The sequence below is a fragment of the Salmo salar genome, chromosome 15, assembly GCF_965601325.2.
Source record: "Salmo salar chromosome 15, fSalSal1, whole genome shotgun sequence".
NCBI classification, from domain to species: domain Eukaryota; kingdom Metazoa; phylum Chordata; class Actinopteri; order Salmoniformes; family Salmonidae; genus Salmo; species Salmo salar.
In genome coordinates, this window is record NC_138305.1 from 74266999 (window position 1) to 74289998 (window position 23000).

The 23000-nt window shown below is 43.4% G+C and overlaps 1 protein-coding gene across 8 annotated transcripts in view; it reads right to left on the reverse strand.

Moving 5' to 3' along the window:
- Nucleotides 1-23000, reverse strand: part of LOC106572224 (myelin transcription factor 1) — a 31889-nt gene that overhangs the window by 4823 nt on the left and 4066 nt on the right. The window contains exons 1-20 of one of the 8 annotated variants that reach the window (XM_014146223.3): nucleotides 22467-22660; nucleotides 18747-18841; nucleotides 17905-17959; nucleotides 17751-17781; nucleotides 17435-17500; nucleotides 17005-17249; nucleotides 15767-16822; nucleotides 15546-15665; nucleotides 15315-15405; nucleotides 15013-15138; nucleotides 14675-14889; nucleotides 8253-8461; nucleotides 7256-7480; nucleotides 3367-3521; nucleotides 3093-3155; nucleotides 2662-2730; nucleotides 2121-2183; nucleotides 1915-1998; nucleotides 1513-1737; nucleotides 335-426 (exon numbers count right to left, since the gene is read on the reverse strand). In XM_014146223.3, the coding sequence (XP_014001698.1) occupies nucleotides 335-426; nucleotides 1513-1737; nucleotides 1915-1998; nucleotides 2121-2183; nucleotides 2662-2730; nucleotides 3093-3155; nucleotides 3367-3521; nucleotides 7256-7480; nucleotides 8253-8461; nucleotides 14675-14889; nucleotides 15013-15138; nucleotides 15315-15405; nucleotides 15546-15665; nucleotides 15767-16822; nucleotides 17005-17249; nucleotides 17435-17500; nucleotides 17751-17781; nucleotides 17905-17959 (3190 nt within the window). In that variant the 5' untranslated portion in view covers nucleotides 18747-18841; nucleotides 22467-22660. The other 7 variants (XM_014146222.2, XM_045696001.2, XM_014146217.2 and 4 more) reach the window with 7 other exon arrangements.

The window sequence follows — 23000 nt, forward strand, 5'->3', positions numbered from 1 at the left end:
TTGTGTCATGCACAAAGTAGATGTCCTAACCGACTTGCCCAAACTATAGTTTGTTAATTGGTTGAAAGACGAGTTTTAATGACTCCAACCTAAGTGTATGTAAACTTCCGACTTCAACTGTAAATATCTTTATATAAATATCTTTGTCAGGTAAATGCTGTATATAAAAGTATTTATGTAGTATGTAAAATGTAATATGTAAAATGTATATGTAACAAAAAATCTGTATAAACAAAAAAAGCCATTTTTGTCCTCGAAAGAAGATGGGTTGATTTTTTTTTTATATATATTTTTTTACTGTCAGATGAAGCTTTTAAGTTATGTCCAGACTTACCATCGCTGGCCCTGAACTTTGCTGTAATGTACTCGTCTCCAGGAAACCTGCTTCTCTTCTTATTAGCGGAGGCTCTGGGACAACCAGAGAGACTGGGAACAACAGAAGAGGAAAAGAGAAATGAGGCTGGTGATGGAGCGCTGCTAGAATAGGGCCAATGTGACTAACTACTAGTTAGCATATTCAAATAAAATAAACTATCAGTTCTCTTTACACAATATGTTTTGCCATGCTTTAAAAACCTGTCTAGATAAAATCGGCCTAGAGCTGTCCGAATGATCAAACTGAGCACCCGGGCAAGAAGGACCTTGGTCAGGGAGGTGACCAAGAACCCAGTGACCACTCTGACATAACTACAGAGTTCCTTGGCTGAGATGGGAGAACCTGCCAGAAGGACAACAGTCTCTACAGCACTTTACCAGTCTGGGCTTTATGGGAAAGTGGCCAAACGGAAGCCACTCCTGAGAAAAATGCTCATGACCACATGCCTGGAGTTTGCAAAAAGACACGTGAAAGACTGAAAGCACAAGGCAAAAGATGATGTAATAGAACTCTTTGGCCTGAATGCGAAGCGCTATATCTGGAAAAAAACAGGCACAGCTCATCATCTGTCTAACACCATCCCTACTGTGAAGCATGGTGGTGACATCATGCTATGGGGATGCTTTTCAGTGGCAGGGACTGGGAGACTGGTAAGGATAAAATAAACAATGAATGGAGCCAAATACAGGCAAATGCTTGATGAGAACCTGTTTCAGAGTGCAAACGATTTACGACTGAGGGCAAAGATGTACATTCCAACAGGACAATGACCCCAAGTATACAGCCAAAGCAACGTTGGAATGGCTTCAGAACAAGAATATGTAGGTTCTTGAATGGCCCAGCCAAAGCCCAGACTTGAATCTCATTGAAAATCAGTGGAAAGACTTGAAGATTGCTGTTCACCACCACTCCCCATATATTTTAACAGAGGTTGAGAAAATTTGCAAGGAAGAATGGGAGAAAATCCCCAAATCCAGATGTGCAAAGCTGATACAGACATACCCAAGTCAAGGGGTATGAATACTTTCTGAAGGCACTGTAGGTTACTAATATTTAATGTTTAGGCCCAGCTGTTTGTATTGTGTTTGTAAGAACACAAACAAAAACCTTTATTTGAATTTGATTGAGCGTAATACCTGCGGTGTGTGAGGAAGCTGCCATTGGCGTGTCCTGATCCATCACAGCCGGGGGTGGGACAGGTGGGTCCCTCAGTCTTAAAGGCCTTCCAGGAAAAAGGAGAGCCATTGAGGAGCCCCTCCTTCTGACGCCGCGCTGCCAGGGGGCAACCATAGGCACTGCGGTGGGTGGCATACTTCCCACTGATGTGGCCCAGGCTGTCACAGCCGGGCACCGGGCATCTACTAATGGAGGGGGGGGAAGCCAGGGTCGACAGTGAAGGAGAGGAGAAAGGAGAGCGAGAGAGAGAGAGAGAGAGGAAAGCAATCAGTATTTCGTTTGAGAGCTAGTGGGCCAAATAAAGGGCAATCCATTTTGTGGATCGTAAAGAAAAGAAAACAAATGGTTTGTCGTGGACCAACCTTAAAAGCTCAGAGTCTTCCTTGTCGTCCTTGGTGGGTGTTGTCTTGACAGCACCTTTCTTTGCACGAGGGCATCCAGACAAACTGACAGAGACATAGAGAGGAAAATAAGGATTCAAATACAGTCCTTTTTAGACTATCTTGCAGTAGGATTGTCTAGGATGAAATAAAAATAGAAACAAAAGCAATAAACTATCTGTGTGTACCTTCTATGGGAGGCGTAGTTTCCAGTGATGTGACCTGATCCATCGCATCCAGGGGTTGGACACCTGGGGGTCAACCAGACAGAGGTCAGCACAAGTCATGTGAGCATAGCATTGAAAATGTAAAGAACATATGAAAGCGTTTCTCATATAAGTAGCTAACACTCTTTCTCTATAGGATAGCAATTTGTTTGATACAGGAGATCGCAGCAGAGGAAGACGCATCCCTGCACATTGTGGTGACAATACAAAGATCAGCAGGGTTCAGTCATGTCAGTATAAAGTAGGGTTAGAACAGGGATAGGGATCTCTGGTCCAGGAGGGCCACAGTGTGTGCAGGCTTTTATTTCAGCCCAGCACTAACACACCTAATTAAAATCCTTGACTAATCATGATCTTCAAGTCAGACAACAGTTAGGTTTGTAGATGTGTTGGAGCTGAACTGGAACTAATGCATGCACATGCATGCAGCACTCCATGAGCAGAGTTACCCCTGGGTTGGAAGGAAGGAAGGATGGAAGGGGGAATACAAGCACAGACATACTTAAGTTCAGCAGAGTGGGCAGCCATGAGGGTCCGAAGAGACTTATCAGCAAGAGGACAGCCTGACAGACTGGAAGAAATGGAAAATATAGAGAGAGAAAGAGGCGGAGAGAGAGAGAGGGAAGGAGAGTGATGGAGAGGATATTGTGAAGTCATTTAATAAGGGGCAGAATAAAGGAAAGGGCTCGATCCCAATCATAACAATGAATATTGTTTACAGGATTCATCGTAGCACAGGATAAGAGAGCAATAGAATATAGTCATTATTGAAAGTTCTGGATTTGTAATGAAGATGTGTAGATTAGTTGACATTCAGAATCAGTGCCTGAAAAACACTATAAATGCAGTTGTATGTAGTTGTAAGACGGAAAATGTGAAACAGCGCTACCGACTGCATTGGTTGAAATGCAGGGGAGTGGGGCTGTGTCATACCTCCGATGAGAAGCGTAGTTTCCAGTGATGTGCCCACTGCCATCACAACCTGGGGTGGGACATCTGGAGATAATTGGAAATTAATTAATTAATTGAAAACAGCGTGAGGGTGGATGGCAGTACTACTTTGAACTATGTCCTTTATAATAGTTATGTGTCAGCCTTGAGATTAGAGTACTCCATAGATAGAAATTTTAAGATTAAAATTGGGATGCTTTTTCTCTTATAATGTTGTTATGAATGCTGGACTGGAGATATTTTAGAGCACACTTACAGTAGAACCTCTTTCTTGCAGTCTTTGGGCGAGAACTGGACCTTGAAGCTGGACGTGGTGACCTCGCCTGGGTACTTCCTGTCCTCCATGCTCTCCTGAGCGATGTCATCATCCTCTGCATCAGAGGAGGTGTAGGAGTGGGCCACAAAGTCCATCTGGAGGAAGGTAAAACAAACACAGGTAAGGATGGAGAGAGATTATCGCTTGTCATTTCATCCATCCCTGATTCATTACCAGGATGTTCCATTGAGACAAAAAGGCAATTTTACAAAGATTGCAGCTCCAGCATAAAATAATCATGCAATCAGAACATAGTCACACAAGTCTCGCCTCACCATATTTCCAATTCTGGTTCATCACTGGAAGCTGGGGCTAGAACACACACCACCCACTGGGTACACCACATCATTTGACCGTGGAGAATTAGGTAATAGTTGGTAGATATGTTGATCAATGTGATTCCAACATATTTTCACCCACTCAAAAAGACAGCCACAAGTTTGTTGAATTCCCAATGTGTTATCACTATGCTTTCAACCATCTAAAAGCACAACAAAATTCTAATGGAAAATCAATGTCAAATTGTTGGTAAAGTTGTGACCTACTGTAAATATGTTATCACTGCGCTTTCAATCATTTAAAAGCACACCAAAGTTCAAATGGGAGTAGAATGTTAGATATTGTGTTTATTTAAACAACAATGTGTTACCACTGTGCATCATCTAATAGCACAACTAAATGACCTGGATTGTAGTTAGTTGAGATTACATTAAAGTACATGGTGCAAGTGATCAATGCCTTTTGAGATTCAGTGCAGATTATTATAGCAATTGTGAAGATTTCCACATACCTGCAACCCTGAACATGCACACTTTCTATGATTACATAATAAGTAATTTATTGTTACAGTAAGCTGAAAATGTGGCTATGGACGTTACACATTTTAAGGTTGAATAAATACTGTTACATTAGTTTGTAAGATAGCCCATTAGGCTATTTACTGTCTTACAAAAGTAATATTGAATTGTGTTTGGTTGACAACGCACCCAAATATCAACTTTTGAAGCAGATGTATCTTCTGCTTGGATACAGTGTATTCAGAAAGTATTCATACCCCTTGACTTTTTCCACATTATAGCCTCATTCTAAAATGGATTCAATTATTTTTTTTCCCTCATCAATCTACACACAATACCCCATAATGACAAAACAAAAAACAGGTTTTTAGAGATGTTTGCAAATGTATTAAAAATACAAATCATAAATACCTTTTTCACATAAGTATTCAGACCCTTTGCTATGAGACTCGAAATTGAGCTCAGGTGCATCCTATTTCCATTGATCATCCTTGAGATGTATCTACAACTTGATTGTGGTCTGCCTGTGGTAAATTCAATTGATTGGACATGATTTGGAAAGGCACACAACTGTCTATACATTCCAACAACTGTCTATCAGAGTTCCTCTGTGAAGATGTGAGAACCTTCCAGAAGGACAACCATCTCTGATTGGTGGTGGAAAACCACCACCAATCAGGCATTTATGGCAGAGTGACCAGACAGAAGCCACTCCTCAGTAAAAAGCACAGGACAGCCCGCTTGGAGTTTGTCAAAAGGCACCTAAAGGACTCTGAGACCATGAGAAACAAGATTCTCTGATCTGATACCAAGACTGGCTTGAATGCCAAATGTCACGTCTGGAGGAAACCTGGCACCATCCCTACAGTGAAGCATGGTGGAGGCAGCATCATTCTGTGGGGATGTTTTTCAGCGGCAGGGACTGGGAGACTAGTCAAGATCAAGGGAAAGATGAACGGAGCAAAGTACAGAGAGATCCTTAATGAAAACCAGCTCCAGAGCGCTCAGGACCTCAGACCGGGGCGACAGTTCACCTTCCAAAAGGACAACGACCCTAAGCACACAGCCAAGACAACGCAGGAGTGGCTTCGGGAAGTCTCTGAATGTCCTCGAGTGGCCCAGCCAGAGCCCGGACTTGAACCCGATCGAACATCTCTGGAGAGACCTGAAAATAGCAGTGCAGCGACACTCCCCATCCAACCTGACAGAGCTTGAGAGGATCAGCAGAGAAGAATGGGAGAAACTCCCCAAATACAGGTGTGCAAAGCTTGTACCGTCATACCCAAGAAGACTCAAGGTTGTAATCGCTGCCAAAGGTGCTTCAACAAAGTACTGAGTAAAGGGTCTGCTGCTCTTTAATTATTTGTTACTTTTATTTCTTATTTTTCTTTTGGCATTTTTCTTAAAACTGCATTGTTGGTTCAGGGCTTGTAAGTAAGCATTTCACTGTAAGGTCTACACCTGTTGTATTTGGCGCATGTGACAAATAAAATGTGGCTTTGATTTGGAATACGTACATAAATGTGATATTTCATTTTTTTTTTTTTATTGGGGGCACAAATTCTTTTTTAACCTGTTTTTGCTTTGTCATTATGGGTATTGTGTGTAGATTGATGAGGGAAAAAATATTTAATACATTTTAGAATAAGGCTGTAAAGTAACAAAAGGTGGAATAGGTCAATGGGTCTGAATATTTTCCGAATCCATCTGTGCCACTGAGTCTGGCTTAATTCCAGTTTGTCTACATATTAATAATTTACATGTTGGATTCACGTCTCCATTTCAACCAAAAATCTAAGTTAAAGAATAGGACTAAATCAAATAAAACTTTAAATGGAGTTTGATTTGATTCAATCAAATTCTTTAACTTTTGTTTTTGGTTGAGAAGGAGACGTGAATCCAACATATTTATTATCAACTTGTAGATTCCATTTGAAATTAACTAAACTCTAGGCCTATATGTAGTTGAATCCTGTGCTGAATAGCTGTTGATGACTTCCCAAATACTATACAGGCCTAAATAGCATCATTGATGATGTATAATTGATAAAGTATGGTTATACTGTATTTGCTCTGTTGAACCTACACATTTGGAATGACTTCGATAATTATTCTCACGATAGCACAACGCGATAGCAACAATTATTCTCACGATAGCACATTGGTACTAGTCAGTGACAAAATCTAAGCTAAGCAGGATTGGGCTTTATTAAAATCCTGGATGGGAGACTGAAAGGATGGCTGTAGATGGATCAACTCTCCAGTAGGAGGTGCTGCCCAGCCTATACATTTTTCTTATAGTGGATATTACGTTGAAGATCTGACGTTCTTTCAAAGGTACAACTTCAACATATTTAATACAAGGTTTGTCTATGTTGAAAATTGGTTACCATGATGACATAATCCTGTGGTTTAAAATGTTTTCCTCAAAAGCAGCATACCACCCTGCATCCTGATGCTGGCTTTCCTCTGAAGCTAAGCAGGGTTGGTCCTGGTCAGTCCCTGGATGGGAGACCAGATGCTGCTGGAAGTGGTGTTGGAGGGCCAGTAGGAGGCACTCTTTCTTCTGGTCTAAATAAAATATCCCTTTTCCCCAGGGCAGTGATTGGTGACATTGCCCTGTGTAGGGTGCCGTCTTTTGGATGGGAAGTTAAACGGGTGTCCTCTCTGTGTTCACTAAAGATCCCACGGCACTTATTGTAAGAGTAGGGGTGTTAACCCTGGTGTACTGGCTAAATTCCCAATCTGGCCATCATACCATCATGGCCGCCTAATCATCCCCAGCTTCCAATTGACTCATTCATCCCCCTTCCTCTCCCCTGTAACTATTCCCCAGGTCTTTGCTGTAAATGAGAATGTGTTCTCAGTCAACTTACCTTGTAAAATAATGCACAAAAAAAAGGTTGATTACTTTTTTCAAATCCAATGTATTTTCCCAGTTTGTGCCCAGCGGGTAACCTCTCTCAAGACTAAAACATTATCATAATTCCAATGGTTTGGTGTTATTTGCGGACTTGGCGTTATGCGGTTACCTCATCTTGCTCCTCCCCCTCTTTGGGACAGTTTGGCTTGGTGAAGTCCAGAGGCCCTTCCCACTCCTCCTGCAGGTGGGCCTGGGACAAGGGAACACCTCCCGGGTGCTGCGAGGAAGAGGAGGAGGATAAAGATGGGTCTGGTGATTGTATCCCTTCCCTCTTGATGGGCTTCTTCATGCTCAGGTCCAGTGTCCCATTCTCATCCACTTCAATATCAATTTCCTGAAGGTACAAGGACTATGTTAGCGGTGTGTGTGTGTGTGTGTGTGTGTGTGTGTGTGTGTGTGTGTGTGTGTGTGTGTGTGTGTGTGTGTGTGTGTGTGTGTGTGTGTGTGCACCAGTGGAGACTGCTGAGGGGAGGACGGCTCATAATAATGTCTGGAAAGGAGTAAATGGAATGGCATCAAACACATGGAATTCATGTGATTGATGCATTTGATACCATTCCACTGATTACACCCCAGCCATTACCATGAGCCCATCCTCCCCAATTAAGGTGCCACCAACCTCCTCTAGTGTGTACAGATGTAGGATCCTAATTTGATCACTATTTTGTTAATGAGACTTTTTCTGGGCTTCTCGCAGAAGCTCAGGAAAATTCCTGCAGATGAGCTTCTGATTTACATAAATTCACACAAAAGAAACACTAATACGTGGTTATATTAACAGTATTGAACTTTTCATGTAGCCTACTTTTGGCCAGCTAATAGCCTAACCACAGATCAAGAAACATTATGGACTAAACGTTCAAATCCTGTTGCTGCAGGATAATTTTGCTGTGACAATATAGGTCAAATTTAGATCCGACACCTGTATATTTATGTACACTGATGACAAAAGTTAGAAGTTCTCAAGATCAGGTTGATTCGCCAGAAAGTGCATGGTCAAGTAATGCAGTGAGTCCAATAAATACTTTCAAGAGGGAAAGACTTTGTAAAGTCAACTACCAACACCAAAAGGATAGGCTGGGCTGGGTAGCAGAGAGGCGGCCTACCTTGCCGGCTGCGTCCTGCTGTTTGGTGCTAAGGTTCTCGGGCCTTTCCCAGCAGCGCGTGGACAGGTTCAGGATGGCAGTGGCAGCCATGTGAGCAGCCTCGGCATCATGGGAGTAATCGTAGCCGCTGGAGGACGAGGAGGAGCTGCTCTTTGCATATTCTCCTGACATGCTGTGGCTTGGGGACGAGGCCTTAGGGAATGGTTTAGCTGTGGAGGAGAGAGAGGGTGGAAGTCCAAATGAGAATTCATCCTCCCAGTTGAACATGCACCAAGCTACCATTACAGTTCTCCCTATAACCAACCAATTTCTCTCATGAACACTGACGTAACAAATTAAAGTAATGTTTTGGTAGTTAAGGAATGGTTTCCAACAGAAATTCAACAAATGCCAAGATCATCATCATTTCTTCGGAAAGTATTCAGACCCCTTGACTTTTTCCACATTTTGTTGAATTACAGCCTTATTCTAAAATGGATTAGAAAACAAAATCCTCAGCAATCTACACAAAATACCCCATGACAAAGCAAAAACATTTTTTCATTTTTTTTTCTTCTAATTTATATATATATAAATAATAATAACAGAAATACCTTATTTACAAAAATATTGAGACCCTTTGCTATGAGACTCGAAATTGAGCTCAGGTGCATCCTGTTTCCATTAATCATCATTGAGATGTTTCTACAACTTGATTGGAGTCCACCTGTGGTAAATTCAATTGATTGGACATGATCTGGAAAGGCATATTCATGTCTATATAAGGGCCCATAGTTGACAGTGTATGTCAGAGCAAAAACCAAGCCATGGGGTTGAAGGAATTGTCCGTAGAGCTCCGTGATAGGATTGTGTCGAGGCACAGATCTGGGGAAGGGTACCAAAAAATGTCTGCAGCATTGAAGGTCCCCAAGAACACAGTGGCCTCCATCATTCTTAAATGGAAGAAGTTTGGAACCACCAAGACTCTTCCTAGAGCTGAGCAATCAAGGGATCAGGGCCTTGGTCAGGGAGGTGACCAAGAACCCAATGGTCACTCTGACAGAGCTCTAGAGTTCCTCTGTGGAGATGGGAGAACCTACCAGTAGGACAACTATCTCTGCAGCACTCCACCAATCAGGCCTTTATGGTAGAGTGGCCAGATGGATGCCACTGCCTTTGCCAAAAGGCACCTAAAGACTCTCAGACCATGAGAAACAAAATTCTCTGGTCTGATGAAACCAAGATTGAACACTTTGGCCTGAATGCCAAGCGTCACATCTGGAGAAAACCTGGCAACATCCCTACGGTGAAGCATGGTGGTGGCAGCATCATGCTGTGGGGATGTTTTCAGCGGCAGGGACTGGGAGACTAGTCAGGATCGAGGCAAAGATGAACGGAGAAAAGTACAGAGAGATCCTTGATGAAAACCTGCTCCAGAGCGCTCAGGACCTCCGACTGGGGAAAAGGTTCCCCTTCCAACAGGACAACGACCCCTAAGCACACAGCTAAGACAACACAGGAGTGGCTTCAGGAAAAGTCTCTAAATGTTTTTGAGTGGCCCAGCCAGAGCCCGGACTTGAACTCGAATGAACATCTTTGGAGAGACCTGAAAATAGCTGTGCAGCAACACTTCCCATCTAACCTGACAGAGCTTGAGAGGATCTGCAGAGAATGGGAGAAACTCCCCAAATACAGGTGTGCAAAGCTTGTAGCATCATACTCAAGCAGAATTTAGGTGTCACGACTTCCGCCAAAGTTGGTCCCTCTCCTTGTTCGGGCGGCGTTCGAAGTCGCCGACCTTCTAGCCATCGCTGATCCTCTTTTCATTTTCCTTTGGTTTTGTCTTGTCTTGTATCACACCTGGTTCCAATCCCATTCATTACATGTTGTGTATTTAACCCTCTGTTCCCCCTCATTGTCCTTGTCGGTGATTGTTTGTTTTGTAAGCTATGTGCAAGATATGTTCTGGTGTGCGACGGGTTTTGTACCCAATTGTATTATTTTGTATATTTTGGTTTTCAGAGTTTTTTTTAACACTTATTAAGCTGCTCTGTTTTATACCAAGTTTGTTCTCCTGCGCCTGACTTCCCTGCCACCAGCACACACCCTTACATTAGGCTGTAATCGCTGCCATAGGTGCTTCAACAAAGCACTGAGTAAAGGGTCTGAATGATTAAGTAAACATAATATTTCTGTTTTTAATTTTCTATACAAATAAACATTTCTAAAAATCTGTTTTTGCTTTGTCGGTAAGATGTATTGTGTGTAGATTGATGAGGGGGGAAAAACAATTTAACACATTTTAGAATAAGGCTGTAATGTAACAAAATGTGGAAAAAGTCAAGGGGTCTGAATACTTTCCGAAAGTATTCATACCCCTTGTTCTACAACCTCAATTCAAAATGGATTAGATGGTGTGTTTTTTTGTCACCCATCTACACACCATAACTTATAATGACAAAGTGAAAACCTGTTTTTAGAAATCTTTGCAAATGTACATACAGTACCAGTCAAATGTTTGGATACACCTACTCATTCCAGGGTTTTTCTTTATTTTACTATTTTCTACATTGTAGAATAATAGTGAAGACATCACAACTATGAAATAACACATATGGAATCATGTAGTAACCAAAAAAGTGTTAAACAAATCTAAATATATTTTATGTTTGAGATTCTTCAAAGTAGCCACCCTTTGCCTCGATGACAGCTTTGCAAACTCTTGGAATTCTCTCAACAGGCTTCATGAGGTAGTCACCTGGAATTTATTTAAATTAACAAGTCTGCCTCGTTAAAAGTTCATTTGTGGCAAGAAGGTGAGACATGAAGGTCAGTCAATCGTGAAAATATCAAGAACTTTGAGTGCAGTCGCAAAAACCATCAAGTGCTATGATGAAAGTGGCTCTCATGAGGACCACCACAGGAAAGGAGACCCAGCGTTACCTCTGCTGGAGAGGATAAGTTCATTAGAGTTACCAGCCTCAGAAATTGCAGCCCAAATAAATGCTTCACAGAGGTCAAGTTACAGACACATCTCAACATCAACTGTTCAAAGGAGACTGCGTGAAACAGGTCTTCATGATCGAATTTCTGCAAAGAAACCACTACTAAAGGACACCAATAAGAAGAAGAGACTTGCTTGGGCCAAGAAACATGAGCAATGGACATTAGACCGGTGGAAATCTGTCCTTTGGTCTGATGAATCCAAATTTGAGATTTTTGGTTCCAACCGCTGTGTCTGTGTGAGACGCAGAGTAGGTGAACGGATGATCTCTGCATGTGTAGTTCCCACGGTGAAGCATAGAGGACGAGGTGTGATGGTGTGGGGGTGCTTTGCTGGTGACACTGTCTGTGTGATTTATTTAGAATTCAAGGCACACTTAACCAGCACGGCTACCACAGCATTCTGCAGCGATACGCCATCCCATCTGGTTCGCGCTTAGTGGGACTATCATTTGCTTTTCAACAGCACTATGACCCAACAAATCAAATCAAATTGTATTGATCACATATTTAGCAGATGTTATTGAGGGTGTAGAGAAATGTTGGTGTTCCTAGCTCCAACAGTGCAGTAATATCTAACAATTGACAACAATACACACAAATCTAAAAGTAAAATAATGGAATTAAGAAATATATAAATATTAGGACGAGCAATGTCGGAGTGGCATTGACTAAAATACAGTACAATAGAATACAGAATATACATATGAAATGAATAAAGCAGTATGTAAACATTATTAAAATGACTAGTGTTCTATTATTAAAGTGACTAGTGATTCCATGTCTATGTATATAGGGCAGTAGCCTCTAAGGTGCAGGGTTGAGTAACCGGGTGGTAGCCGGCTAGTGATGGCTATTTAACAGTCTGATTGCCTTGAAATAAAAGCTGTTTTTCATTCTCTTGGTCCCAGCTTTGATGCACCTGTACTGACCTTGCCTTCACCCCTAGCGGGGTGAACAGGCTGTGGCTCGGGTGGTTGATGTCCTTGATGATCTTTTTGGCCTTCATGTGACATCGGGTGCTGTAGGTGTCCTGTAGGGCAGGCAGTGTGACCCCAGTGATGTTTTGGGCAGACCGCAACACCCTCTGGAGAGCCCTGCGGCTGCGGGCAGTGCAGTACCAGGCGGTGATACAGCCTGACAGGATGCTCTTAATTGTACATCTGTAAAAGTTTGTGAGGGTCTTAGAGGCCAAGCCAAATTTCTTCCACCTCCTGAGGTTGAAGAGGCGCTATTGCGCCTTCTTCACCACACTGTCTCTGTGGGTGGACCATTTCAGCTCGTCAGTGTTTTGTATGCCGAGGAACTTGAAGCTTTCTACCTTCTCCACTGCGGTCCCGTCAATGTGGATAGGGTTGTGGTCCCTCTGCTTCTTCCTGAAGTCCACAATCAGCTCCTTTGTTTTGTTGACGTTGAGGGAGAGGTTATTTTCCTGGCACCACTCCGCCAGGGCCCTCACCTTCCTCGTTATTGTTGGTAATCAGGCCTACAATGGTTGTGTCGTCTGCAAACTTGATGATTGAGTTGGAGTGTGTGGCCACACAGTCATGGGTGAACAGAGAGTACAGGAGGGGGCTGAGCACGCACCCTTGTGGGGGCCCGTGTGTTGAGGATAAGTGAAGTGGAGGTGTTGTTTCCTAACTTCACCACCTGGAGGCGGCCCGTCAGGAAATCCAGGACCCAGTTGCACAGGGCGGGATTCAGACCCAGGTCCCCAAACTTAATGATGAGCTTGGAGGGTATTATGGTGTTGAAGGCTGAGCTATAGTCAATGAACAGAATTCTTACATCCTCTTGTCTAGATGGGATAGGGCAGTGTGCACTGCAATGGCGATTGCATCGTCTGTGGATATATTGGGGTGGTAAGCAAATTGAAGTGGGTCTAGGGTGTCCGGTAAGGTAGAGGTGATATGATCCTTAACTAGCCTCTCAAAGCACTTCATGATAACCGAAGTGAGTGCTATGGGGCGATAGTCATTTAGTTCAGTTACCTTTGCTTTCTTGGGTACAGGAACAATGGTGGACATCTTGAAGCAAGTGGGGACAGCAGACTGGGATAGGGAGAGATTGAATGTCTCCATAAACACTCCAGCCAGCTGGTCTGCACATGCTCTGAGGACAATGCTAGGGATGCTGTCTGGGCCGTCAGCCTTGCGAGGATTAACACGCTTAAATGTTGGACTCATGTCGGCCATGGAGAATGAGAGCCCACAGTCCTTGGTAGGAGGTCTATGGAGAGGTTACAACAGCGGAGTCTGGGACCAGTCCTGCTATTACTCTGACTGTTGGTGAGGAAACAGTTCAAACTGACCAATGCCAGGAAGGTTGCAGGACCTATGGATTCAGACTCCGGGTGCTCAAGGACTGTGCAACAACATCCAGTCCCATCTTCTAGCCCGCCAACTCCAGGTCATGCAGTTACATCCTTCCACCATCACCTGGGTCATGGACTACCTCACTGACAGGCCGCAGTGGGTCAGACTACTGAACCACTCGGTCTCAGACAACATCATCACTAACACAGATGCCCCACAAGGGACGGTTTTGTCACCATTCCTCTTCATCCTCTACACAGCAGACTGCTGGCACGCCCAAGCCTCCTGTCGCCTACAAATGTTTTCAGATGATTCAGCCATTGTAGGCTGTATTACAAAGGATGATGATTCCCTATACAGGGAGGAAATATCTTAATTTGTGGCATGGTGCAGCTGAAACCGCCTGGAGCTGAATGGGTCTAAAACCAATGAGCTGGTGATAGACTTCAGGAGGAAGGAGAGTGCGTCTGCTGTGGTCATCAATGGGGTCACTGTGGAAAGGGTGGACTCGTACAAATACCTGGGGGTGGTGATTGACGATAAGCTGCAGTGGAAAGATAACACCGCCATAGTTTTTAAAAACAATCTAGAGCCCACCCTAGATAAGCGGAACCTCAAGAAGCTCAGGAGTATAGAGGCCAACACTAGCCACGCCCTCCACAGTATCTGGCTGGAGCATCGCAGTGCGTTTGCAGACCGATTTATTTTTCCTAAAACAGAGCGTTTCCGCGGACCCTTTTTACCATATGCTATGAGGCTTTTAACACGAACATTTCGGTTTTTATATCCATTGATGATGTGCTGCTTTTAATGTCTGTGTGTCTTTGTTGTATTTTTATGGCGTATTTATTGGTAATGTATGTATTGGCTGGTGCAATCAAATTTCTCCTCTGGGGGATTAATAAAGTACAATTTTATCTTATCTTAAGGCCCTTCAAGGTTGAAGATTGAGGACTCGAGAACTTTTGTCTCTAATACATACATTTTTAGCCCCTTAATGTTATCAGATCTGATGACCGTTCAATTACCATAATAAATAACCTTATTATTAATGTGCTATAAAGATTATATCTGCTTTCCCTGCATTCTCATAGTTTTTAATTATTTCTGCCAAGATCATCTTACATTTGATGGCTTTGGGTGAGGATTGACTGGTGGCGGGCATCTTTGGAACCAGCATAGGCTTCCCAAACACCTGGACGTCGAAGCTTGCATAGTCGAAGGAAACCTTGGAGTATTTCTCCAGCTCTTTGGCCAAGTTGGCGCGGGGTGTGGTGGGCACCATGTTGGGTCTGTAGCCATACTGAGGGATCTCTAGCTGCTTCACAAAACACATTGGTCTGTTGGAGAGAGAGAGAGTCAGAACATTATGTGCAAGAGAAAGGGTATAATATGAGTAAAACGCATCGGAGACGGACAGCTATTTAAGTAAGGGGAGAAAGGGAGGAGGAGAGGGGGCTCACCTGAGAACTCTGTCTGAGTGGGGGCTCCCAGTTGAGGGCTCGCTGACTGAAGGCTGGGGGTGACTGAGGGTGACTTGGCCCCCCTTGGCGAGTTTCTCTGCAGCTGCGATGGGACAACCGGACAGACTGAGACAGACAAAGAGAGACAGTGATAATTAATCAATTGTTTCCCTTTTGATTGACTAACTTTGTGACTAGAACTACAGCTCATCAACAGCTCATTTACCATACACTCAATGATAGTCTTTAAGTGTAGGGATAAAAGGTAAATGTGAGGTTATAATCGTTGGACAGTATAATACCTGCGGTGCGTGTTGCGATTGCTGTTGACGTGACCTTGGCCTGTGCATCCTGGAGTTGGACACTTCAGCACGTTCTCGTGCATGGCCAGGACTAGGGAAATGGAGGCAAAGAGACATAGACAGAGAGATGTATGCATGTGTGACAAGTCTGCATATTGTTCAAAGCAGTAATGTTTCCCTTTGGTAGTACTGTATTAGTATTCTGCTAGTACAACAAACAAAAGTACTCACTCTCAGGTGGGATCCTGTCTTTGTGAGGGCACCCAGAGAGGCTGCGGTGGTGGGGGTACAGCCCAGTCACATGGCCCGTCCCATCACACCCAGGGGTGGGGCATTTCACCTCTTTCTTGTCTGGATGGAAAGGGGAGAGAAGTTGAGTGAGCAGGATAATAATTGGAAGATTAATCTATGGTGGGTTAAAAGATATCTTGATAAACCATAAACTGTCCTACCTTTGCTGTGGTGTCCTCTGTGTCGCATGGCTGGGTCCATGGGTTTGCTGGCCCTGTCCTCGGGGCTGTGGTAGCGCTGGTCCTTGGGAGACTGTTGGTCGTCGTGCGGCCCTCTCACCTGCTCGGCCTTCAGGGCGATGGCTTGCTCCAGCAGCCCCAAGTTCCCCCGGGTCATATCCCAGGTCTCAGAGTCATCTGTCACGCCTGAACCCTGTGAGAGACAGTCATCTTCCTCCTCCTCTTCCTCCTCCTCCTCAGATCGTATCTCGATGACCACTGTGGTAGGTGAGGCTTTGTGAGATTCTTGGTCTTCTTCTTCCACCTCCCCTGCTTCTGTTTCCTCCTCTCCTTCCTCCTCCTCTTCCTCCTCTTCTGTCAATGGGGTACCAATCTTTACCTCCTCCAGTGCCACTTCTGTATCCTCACATCCCTGAGCAAGCGTACTAGAGGCAAGAGAGATGGCAGGCTCCACGTGGACCACCTCCTCCTCCTCTTCCTCCTCCTTCTCTTCCATTACCTTCTTCTCAGTCTCCTCTCCCTCCTTCTCTTCCTCTTCTTCTTCCTCATCTCCTTCCACTTTTGCCTGATGCCTGCTGTAGTCACCACTGGAGTACTGATGATCTGAGTTCTCCTGACCCACACATTGCCTCTCCTCCTCTTTCTCTTCCTCCACCCCCTCTTCTTCCTCTTCTTCCTCTTCTTCCTCGTCTCCTACCTCCTCCTTTTGCTTCTCCTCAATCTCTGTTCTCCCTGTTTCATCGTTGCCTTTGGGCTGCTCTGTTGTTCTGTATTCATCAACTGTCCCCGCATCTTCCTCCTCCTCCTCCTCCTCCTCTGCGGCCTGTATCTCTGCCACTTCTTGCACCTCCTCTTTGCGTCTGTCTGTCGCTGTCTCTGCCTCTGTTTCCCCTTCTGCCTCTGTGGAAGCCTGCTGTTGGATTGTGGTGGCTGCCTCTGTGTCCTGCTGCAGAGCCTCTGCTTCAGGTGCAGCTATGGTGTCGAACTCGACAGACTTCTCTTTTTCTGTGTCTTCGGGTAACACCTGTGCGCAATTGGCTGTGTACAGTGCAGAGTTGATAGGTTATTGCTAAAGAGAGAGCTGTTCCCTATATATTTGTCTTTCCATCATTACTTACTTTAGTATCATTATCAATATCAATATGTACCACTGTAATAGCCAATAACAATCCATGATAAATGTGATATTTTCCTTGGATCGTGGTCTTCTCTTGACTCACCTTTCATGGACTCCAGCGGGTTTGGCGTTTTATTGTTTTCTTTCTCTTTCTGTTCCTCATCCTCTGACTCCTCCTCCTCCTCATGCTCCACCTCACTGCCAGCATCACTGTCTGCTGCGTTGAAACCCTCGTCCATGGCCAACTTCAGGGACGGGGACTTTTTCTTAGGGGCGGGCTGATTCTCTTCTGCCTCTGCCTCCGCCTCCGCAAGTTTCCTCTTCTTCACTATTGGGCATCCGAGAACGCTGTGGGTGCAAGGTGAGGAGATGGTAAGAGACTATTGAATTCCCCTTCAAATGTATATTTTACACTATACGTTGAATTTGTTATGGTGCTTTTAATCAATGACCCAAAGTTGAGATCTATTTTAAAAAACTGTGAACTTGAGTGCTAAGAGTTAGTGGTAGTTAGTATAGTTAGTATATCATACCTTTTGTGTCGTGAATATCTCCCACTGACATGGCCTGAACCATCACATCCAGGGGTGGGGCAACTACTTAGTGATACAAACAGAAAACAAACATTTGTTTTCTTCAGTTGCGCAATGGATACGTTCAAACTCTGTATGTGCTTTCCAGTTCATCACCAGCCCAGTTTATTTGCTCTGAATATCTGCATGCTCTGGTTTAAGTCCACTGGGCCAGTCTAAATATTACATTTATCAGGGCTGGGCTACATGTATACAGTAATAGGAAAACTGTGTCTGTGAATTTAATGCCGTAGCATAAAACATTGTCCTCTCTCACCTTAACTCTGTTCCCACGAGTTCACTGGGTACTGGGGAGTAAAAAGACAAACGGTGAACATCCAAAAGACACACTTATCCTAAATGCACTCCAAATGAAGCTGTTTCCATTAGTATCATGCGTTTGTGCGTGCATTTGTGTGGCCCCAGCTCACCTCTGATGCCTTTTGAGCGGGTCCGTGTTCTTGTTTCTGCTGCTTCCTGACTCATCTGAAACGCAAAGTGTCATGACAGTGCACTCACTACCTCTCTTTACCTCACTCACTCACTCACTCACTCACTCACTCACTCACTCACTCACTCACTCACACACACACACTACGTAGGCACACAGGTACACATTTTGATACACACACACACACACACACACACACACACACACACACACACACACACACACACACACACACACACACACAGCTTCACTTTTTGAGTGACTTCTCTACAATTATTCTACATCATCAATCCACACAGTACCTTATTGCAAGTACCATAGCAGTATCATTTTATCTTCCCCCTGTCTTCCTCTTCCCACACACAAGTATTTTAAAGCACAGATACACCCATAACCAAACACATACACATAACATTCATACTGATTTCAAAGTGAGGTGGAACCTCCCCTCATCCTCAATGGAGCAAGATCTGGTTACAAAAGCAGAGTCCTTATCAACTCTAATAAAAGCTTTTAAAAGGAAAAATGTATGACCTCCTTCCGTTTAGGGAGGGAAGGAAGAGAGTGGGAGAGAGGAGCAGAGTGAGATAGATTTGTGTGAAATGGGAGGGTCACTGTTTCTGACAGTACTCATTGTTATCACAAAGCATTAACTCTCTATTTCTCTCTCGCTCTTTCTCACACAGACACAGGCACACACATGCACGCACACAAACACACACACACACACACACACACACACACACACACACACACACACACACACACACACACACACACACACACACACACACACACACACACACACACACAGCTTCTCACTTTGATTCGCAGGCTCCTCTTGGTCTCACAGAATCTGCTTATTCTGTCCCCTCGTGTCCACCTCTGGTTCAGCAGCTGGCCTCTGAACTCATTTTCTATTGGAGAGGAGAGACATTGGACACAAAGTCATGGTTATACATCACCAGCATAAAGCATAAATACTTAGACAGGCCTATACTGTCTGCACTGGTGACATCCTAACCCGTTACGTACTATATTATTTCCATGTATGGCAAGTTCATTTCATTACATAATGTACATTTGATTGGCGGTGTTGTTTGTTGTTGATCTTATTTGTGTACAAAATGTTTGTTTTTTTAAAACGTGTACACAAAATTAACGTTGTAAAGCACCCCAGAAATCATCTCATGTTCAATCTGGACAGAGCTATAGGTAAAACAGGTGGATGGTTCATAAGAGGGTGATAACTAACCATGACTCTTATTATATTATTATTGTTATTGCACCCACTAGGCTATATAACGATATTCTAATTCTACGATGACACAGAGTTACACCCGTGAACAATGTACAAAAACCAGTCAAAAGTTTCAAGGGTTTTTCTTTATTTTACATTGTAGAATAATAGGGAAGACATCAAAACTATGAAATAACACATGGAATCATGTAGTAACCAAAAAGTTGTTAAACAAATCAAAATATATTTTATATTTGAGATTCCTCAAAGTAGCCACTCTTTGCCTTGATGACATCTTTGCACACTCTTGACATTCTCTCAACCAGCTTCACCTGGAATGCTTTTTCCCAACAGTCTTGAAGGAGTTCCCACATATGCTGAGCACTTGTTGGCTGCTTTTCCTTCACTCTGCGGTCCAACTCATCCCAAACCATCTCAATTGGGTTGAGGTCAGGTGATTGTGGAGGCCAGGTCATCTGATGCAGCACTCCATCACTCTCCTTCTTGGTCAAATAGTCCTTACACAGCCTGGAGGTGTGTTTTGGGTCATTGTCCTGTTGAAAAACAAATGATAGTCCCACTAAGCGCAAACTACAAAATCACTGACAGTGTCACCAGCAAAGCACCCCCACACCATCTCTTCCATGGTTCAAGGTGGGAACCACACATGCGGACAGATTTCCACTGGTCTAAAGTCTATTGCGTGTGGTTCTTGCAAGTCTCTTCTTATTATTGGTGTCCTTTAGTATTGGTTTCTTTGCAATGCCTGATTCATGCAGTCTCCTCTGAACAGTTGATGTTGAGATGTGTCTTCACTATTATTCTATAATGTAGAAAATAGTAAAGATGTAAGAAAAACCCTGGAATGAGTAGGTGTGTCCAAACTTTTGACTGGTACTGTATAGGATGGGCACTCGACCCAGCTGTTTTATTTTAGGCCTACTATACATTACGAACTATATCCACACAGCTATTGCCTCATGTGGGCACCTGGTACCTTGGAGCTCCCCATACATTAGGACTCTTCAACCCTGTGCCTGGAGAGCTACCATCCTGTAGGTTTTCGCTACAACCCTAATCTAGCGCACCTGTTTCTAATAATTAGCAGGTTGATAAACGGAATCAGGTTAGTTAAAACTGTTAGTTACAACCGTGTGGCTTAGTTGGTAGAGCATGCAGCTTGCAACGCCAGGGTTGTGGTTTCGATTCCCACGGGGGCCCAGTACGAGAAAGTACGGAAATGTATGCATTTACTACTGTAAATCGCGTCTGATAAATGACTAAAATGTAACGAAAAAAATGTCTAACCTACCGGAGGTTAGCTCTCCACGAACAGGGTTGGGCTGTGTGTGGATTCTCCCAGAGAAATATAAGAGAACAATACAGAAGGTCTGCACGTGTGTTATCACTAGATCTCTCAGTTAATCACTGATATTGAGGGATCGCCGACAGTGTTTTAAGATCATGTTGCGTAAAACATGTAGCAATGTGCAAAAAATATGTATAATTTTATACCATATTAGGCCTACCTATGATTACGCCTGCTATATGGATGGACAGTTAGCCCTGTAACTGGTGGTAATTGTGTTATTTGAGGAATAGCCTTTAATAAACCAGCCAGGAAGCATATATGCTAAAATATTTAACTGTACAACGGAAATGCATATCCGCTTACCAGAGCAGCTAGCCTACCCAAAGCAGAGCCCTCGACCATGTTATTTTTCTTCTGTATTGCACATAATGGAATTAGACCTTTGGATTGGATTGTGGGTTTAAAGAGAACGGGGCTTCGTGTCTTTGTTTATCGTTATTGCACAAAAACACCACGGCGCTCGCTGTCCATGGTGCTAACACGACCTAACACACTCACTCTGTATGAGAGGCTATAGCACCACGCCTTCGATTTAATCAGTCCTTGCTGTAGAGAGAGAGAGCCTTCAAATATCAAGCTTGGGTGGGTTTTTCTAGTGCTACTATATTAATAAACTCGTTATAAATGGCACTCTGAGCGCACATAGCCCCGGGAGATGGTGACATTTGAGCTCTCGGAAATGTAGCTCCACCTCCCCCGGTCTCCTACCGACACACTTTACAGTCATCGACACACAACCTCCTGCGAGCCGAGTAGCAAAGCACTAGGCAAATGATATAGTAACGCAGCAAGTAGGCCCATTGCAAAGCCACTTTGTAACAAAATAACATGCAGGTTTGGGCCTTAATTGGTCATCGAGTGAACATCCACATACAACTGAACTACAAAGACAAAAAACTGAAGAAGAGATAGGAACAAGAAAAGTAGGCAACATTGCGTTTATTAAAGGCCTATGCCTCTCCGGGTTGCAAAAACATAAAGGACTTTCACAATAGCACCCTAAATCGAAACAAATATGCCTAGCTTCAAATATTATTTGATATCTCCTACTTTTTCTATAGGCTCTTCATAATGGAAAGAAAGGGTAAACCACAAAATACAATGGCATAGGCTACTGTACAAGGCCTACAGCTTTCAAACTTATCAACATTATGCTTTTCTCCAAGTTTCCGGAACCCTAAGCAACACTAAATCGGCTACAAATCACACATTAATGTTTTACAATCTGTGAACATTATAGCTTATTCTGAAACTCATATTAAAACGATAAACGTTTATTTCAACGGGAATATCCAAAAGAGTTCCGTCATTTGTCCGAATTGACATTCTCTGGTCGTTTGGATTACCTTTGGATTACCTTTGGATTAACAGAACTGTGTGTTCTGCTTTTTCTGTCCATAATGTATATGATACTGAAGGTTATGTAAAATAAGATTAGTGTTTTATATAAATGAGCAGCCTAAAGAGACTGCATCTTTAAGAATTAGGACCGGGACGTCCATTATAGAAACCAAAATATATTCGCGAAAGGATATGTTTACAATCTGATTTCAAACGAATTTGGGGAACATAATAATGTAACTATATACTGCAGAATTGTAAACGTAATATCATTTATAAATAGCCTACCATTCTTGAATGGTTCAGGTTGCTTCGTTGTTTTCAAGTAGGCAAAACGGGCTTTCTGATCCCTATTTCAACAACTTCTGCTCAGCATTGGATACAACGTCCACAACATCCCCGCACCGCCCTCATTGACGGTTAGAGACATCAAACATAATCCGGAGCTGAGTGCTCTTCCACCAGTCTCCAGTTTACAAATGCGGCATTACTCCAACTTTAAATGTAGAATAGCCTACTCCAAAATGCATAAGCAAAAAAACATGGCTTCATTTGCCTTTGTCAGCGAGAATACGTAATATTGCCTTACCTTTCGCTCATGGTCCCTTGTTCACCCCTCCCCCATACTCTGACATCACCATAGCAAACCCCACAACATAGGCTAAGAGGGGCAGGGCTTCGGGTACTCCAGTTAATTTTTGATATCACTTATCATGCTGCATCAATCATAAATTATCTTTAGACTCGACACCCTCAATCAACATCAGCATTGAGGCAAATCTAAGCACCGTGCAAGGTTCTTGAACAGTTCAGTGTCCCGGACAGCGCTTGGGTGGCGCGTGCCTTAGTTTCAGCACCATGGACAGTAGCTAGACCACTCTGCTAAAACTGCCCTCCATAAACATGACATTTGGTCTTATAAGTGTGGCAATTACTATTACAGCTCAATATAAACCACTTTCCAATGCACACCGATAGAAAACCCTTCAAAGTACAATTTTTAAAAACATCGGCTTTTGACGTTATCATTTATTTAACTAGGCAAGTCAGTTAAGAACAAATTCTTATTTAGAATGACGGCCTACCCCAGCCAATTGTGTCCGCCCTATGGGACTCCTAATCA